The 4,774-nt window shown below is 41.9% G+C and overlaps 1 protein-coding gene across 1 annotated transcript in view; it reads right to left on the bottom strand.

Annotated features, from left to right (window-relative positions):
• The window catches only part of LOC118432337 (actophorin-like), a gene marked incomplete in the record, with an annotated part of 11,674 nt that extends 7,112 nt beyond the window's left edge, over window positions 1–4,562 (bottom strand). Inside the window, 2 exon segments of the mRNA XM_035843888.1 lie at window positions 35–90; window positions 4,406–4,562. Of these exon segments, the coding sequence (XP_035699781.1) occupies window positions 35–37 (3 nt within the window).
• Window positions 4,563–4,774: the final 212 nt, after the last annotated feature.

Genomic DNA, 4,774 nt, shown 5'->3' with positions numbered 1-4,774 from the left:
TTTCATAAAAAATATGGATCAACTTAAGACTCACCATGATTCTTCACCTCTTGGTTGTTCAGAATATCGACTTGAATTGAAGATGTGGACCTACAGAAATAAAAAATGACACAAACAAAATGTTGGTAATTTTGTTATAACGGTACTGTGCTGCACATGTATGCATGCCAGCTGTTAAACTTACCAGTAAACTAGTTGTGTTTCTGGACTATTCAGGTAAGTCGGCTGATTGTAACTAATGGTGAAAATTTGCTGAGTGGTAATTTTTATTTTTATTTTTTTCCCCAAAAATAGGAGCGAGCGAGCGAATCCGTGAACCAAGAAATTAAATCGGTGTGGCCTGACCTGCTATTATCTGATTCATACAGGCATCCTCCATGCCATATAAGGAATTTGTGCAGTTGCACTTCCATATATGGGAGGGGGCTCCAAATGAGGGGCTGTTAGGACAGCCTGCAACACTGGGTAAACGCCATATTTGCAAGTTGCAGTCCATATATGGAAACAAGGGCCATCGAACCTGAGGCTGCATGTCAGTCTACAACACCGGGCGAACGCCATATTTGGAAGTTGGACTCCATATATGGAGAATGAGGACCCTCCCAGCCTGGGGGTACATGTTCGCCCCCAACACCGGCCAAAAAGTGCCTTCATCCATTGAGTAAATAAAAATGGTGGATGACTTACTTCTTCCGAAAATAAAAGGTTTAAGAAATAGTCAGAAAAATCCCTTTGAGTAAAAAGCTAACAAATCAACCCTAGCGATAACAAATAAGCCTTTCGCCAAGTCGTCTTAGCAGGTGGAAATACAAATCCTTAAAGTAAACAGTCTTTAGCTTTTAAGCCTAAGGCCATATTCATTCGATTATATGGATGTCATCCTCTGGGCATCCCAGAATTGATGCGAGTGTGCGAAGGAAAGATAAGTTGGGCAAAAACAGGTTGCCTTCACTATGAGCCAAGTGGTTGGGAAGATGGAACAAATGGCAGAACACGCAGAACATAAAATGTCCAACGTACGAATGTTTACAAAACCAGTACGTTTTGCATTTTTTCTTACATAAGTATACATTTTCCGATATTTTTGGCCATCTATTGCATTTTTTTTTCATTTTGCAACTATTCACAGTATAGTTCCCTCCAAGAAAATGGAGGTATCGTTGCAATACAGAATTCACTCTGGAAGTTATGTGGGGTACGGGTATATAACAAGAACTGCTGGAAGGTATGCAATGATTTCGGTAGGTGGGTAGGTGTGGGGATGGTGATAGTGCAGGTCGCGACTTGAGGCCCCCTGTTGGTTAACCTTGGTACTGCAGCAGCACGTTTTGTGTTATATCTTTGCACCTGGACTTGCTGTGGTGTTGATTTCTATGTGATGGGTAGGTGTATAGTAGATGCTTATTTGATGTGAATTTTTGCACTTTTTTTTTTTAAATGGCAAAAATTGATGCACGTTCTGATGTCTTCCATGCAATCGAATCCGTTTGGCCCAATGCGATAACTTTTTCCTTAAAGGATTCACTTATCACGTTTGCTACCGTCATTTAGATACAAAAGAAGACTGATATTCGACACTGTGCACTTTCAGGTTCTTAACCAAGTGTAGCGTGAAGGAAGAGTCCAACTAAACCAGGCCGGGGGGTGGGGCAGCATCTTTTTCAAGTTGCATTACCACGAACAAAATGAAACATCCAATCTAACATTTAACGTACATAGAATTTACACTTACAGTTTGTAAACACTATCTTATACGTCAAACAGTGCCTCACAAGATCATTTAAAGTAAGTATACTTTGTAGCGCTGCTACTAGTAGTTAAGTGCGTTATGCCCCAATTCAGTTGACCGTCCCATGCCTTTGTTACCTTACAAGAAGTTGTGTCAGGCTCTGGGTAAATTTTCACAACAATTTGAGAAGCAAACTAACACTAACTTTTTGTCATGTCTGTGGCTGTCTAGTTCACTTCAGGGACATCTTTTACTACCACTGAGGACAAACCTAACGAAGGCTAGTTCCTCCTTCAGTCCTTCTTAATATTCATAAATGACGGCACGCTACACAGACAATATCGCAAAATTATTTGTACCTGGCTGCCGATTTGCCTTTCTCCGCGAAGCGGCTCGCGCTCCTATAAAATCGCATAGAAATCTCGTGGGATCTGAGTGGCTTGCCGGAGACGATTTTGAAAGTGTCTTACGCATTTGAAAATGCATATATTTCGGACTCTTTTTGCTTCTGCGGTGGCAATTGATGACGATTATTATATAAATCGGGGGGAAATGACAACAAAAACGTCAGCACGGTCACCGCGGCGACTGATCAGAACTGGAGTGGGGAGGGGGGTGTCAGCGCACGACGCCGATTTTCCCAAGGCGGGTTGCGTCTCTCTAAGCCGATTACGGACGATAGAAATCATCAGTTCATCAAAAATAAGTAACTTCCGCTGATTTTCTGGAGATCTTACAAAATTTCCACGGTCTTTCTATATTTTTGAGCGCCGATTTTGGCTTACAGCGACCCACCAGTTTCTTGGGGAGAAATTGATGCGGCCGCGCCTCGGGCCTTTACCGTACGTTTACGTGACTCGAAAGACCCACTAGTAATTGCAAACTGCAAGTTTCTCTAAATAATTACCAGAAAATCTCCTTTCAAATAAGCGAATTAGTTTTATAACGTTGTCAATATTCTTGGCGTAACTTCCGAAGACCTCTAGTAGCCATGGTTTATCTTGCCTTTTTTTTTTTTTTTTTTGCCAGCTGAAGGGCCCTGAAGGGCCCTGCGCGCCTCCCCCTGGATCCGCGCATGGGCACTGTGTTCTTTAAGATCACCTGTGAGAGCCTATTTATTCATAGCCACAGGGGATAATTAATTTGCAGGGCGTGCCTGAAGAATACAATGGAGCGTGGTGGTCCCACTCATCGCCATCCAACACAACATGGACTGATTGATGTAGAGACTCGCAATGTTCATTGCTTAGGGGCGCCACCTGATACATGTAATGTTAAGCACATCCTACTGTCCTTGTGGAAACAGCAAAAGCCGAATGCGATCATATTTGTTTATGTGTTTAGTTCCATTTAGGTATCAGAATTTCTCCTCCGTATACCTCCGAGTGGGAGGTATTGTTCTTGGTGTGTGCGTCTGTTAGCTACTTCAACCATCGTGACTCTAAGCTTTTTTCGACCAATCAGCGATGCGTGATAAAGATTGGATCAAAAAGAAAGAGAGAGAGGTCACCTTGGTAACAACTCTGTCAAACCTTCGTCAAATACTTCTGCTTATACATTTTCTTATAGGGAAAGATATTCTTATTCTCATTTCTCATGAGATTTGAGAGTCTTGAATTAAGGATATTCTGCATCATATCAAGTTATCTGTGGTCTGAACACAAAGTTGCATCAATCAAGACAATCTGATTATTTGCATATTTGATAAGTTGTGACAATACCGCCAATTCGGAGGGGAATCTTCTTTGCGTGACAACAACTGCAATCTGGATAGACGGCTATTGTGAGTGTGCAGCGGACTATAGATGATATATAGACATCGGACATACCTCTATAATAACAGGTCACCGCAATTATTGTACGATTGCAGTAAAGCGGAGATAATAGATGGACTACTCAACTGAGCCTACCTGTGTAACCGGGCAATTACCAGGCCAGGATGACCCAGCAAAAACCTTGTCGTGCAATTAACATGTTTTTTTCCAAATCATTGTTGTGCTGATACACCGGTACCAAAGGAAGAGAATGGAGTCATAAAGCTTTTGTGGTTTGATTAGGAAAATAGATGGCGTTTGATTCTCGAAGTGTCAGAAGGACCATGAAAAAGCCCAGATGTTGCCTATGGCCATCCAAATGATAAGGAGAAGACAAAAACAGGCAAACAAGCCTAGTGTGGGAGTCGAACGGAACCAATTTCTCAAATATCCAAGTAAAAAATATATTCACCGCGTCAAAATAATCATCGTACTGTACATTAAAGAAAGGAACGCAACTTCAAATTACTCTTCAATAGCGCCTGTGCTTACAAAGTAATGACTCAAATCTTAATTGTCAAGCAGCGTTTTTTGCTTAATTTGCAGCTGTCCTTCGGTCGTGCGCGTTCGCAAAATTCGCCAGGTGTCCCAAAATAAGCCATTATTTGTCGAAAAACGGAATTCGATATCGGAATAACGACAAGGCACTGTCCATTAGGAAACTACGTTTGGAGTGAACTAGGATAAGGAGTACTTCCCAAGCCAGCTGCCGCCGCACCGCGTGCATACCCGAGACGCCATAGCTGCGTGTTACACCGTGCATTTATATTGATACAGACGCAAAAAATTAACACGCCAACGGATAAAAAAGTCTATACTTGAATTGTAAAAAGAAAGAAGCACAAATATACAAGTAAGATACCTTAAAGCTTTCGGTTCCGAAGAAAGTCGACTTGTGGTCTGTGTCTCGGCTACTCGGGGCGGTACGGTTACGGGTGGATTTGAAGACTCTCGACAAACGCTCTGAGGAGAACAGTTCTCTGACTGAGAGCTGCTGTGGGTTTGAATGCTTATTTATAGACTTCTCTAGCTGTTGGACATGTTTTTCCACCAACAGATGGAAAAAAGGGGCGGATTGACCCTATGAGACTTTTTTCGACCAATCAGAGACGAGCGATAATGATAGGATGAATTGACCTATTGGAAAAGGTGATAGGTCACCATAGGGACAAAAACTGTGTCGTTTATGGATTAGTTTGCTTATAAAAGTGGTAATCCTTAAAAACCTTAA

The sequence above is a fragment of the Branchiostoma floridae genome, chromosome 15, assembly GCF_000003815.2.
Source record: "Branchiostoma floridae strain S238N-H82 chromosome 15, Bfl_VNyyK, whole genome shotgun sequence".
Classification (NCBI taxonomy): domain Eukaryota; kingdom Metazoa; phylum Chordata; class Leptocardii; order Amphioxiformes; family Branchiostomatidae; genus Branchiostoma; species Branchiostoma floridae.
The sequence above is the reverse complement of the archived record's forward strand: the minus strand, read 5'-3'. Positions and strand labels throughout refer to the sequence as shown.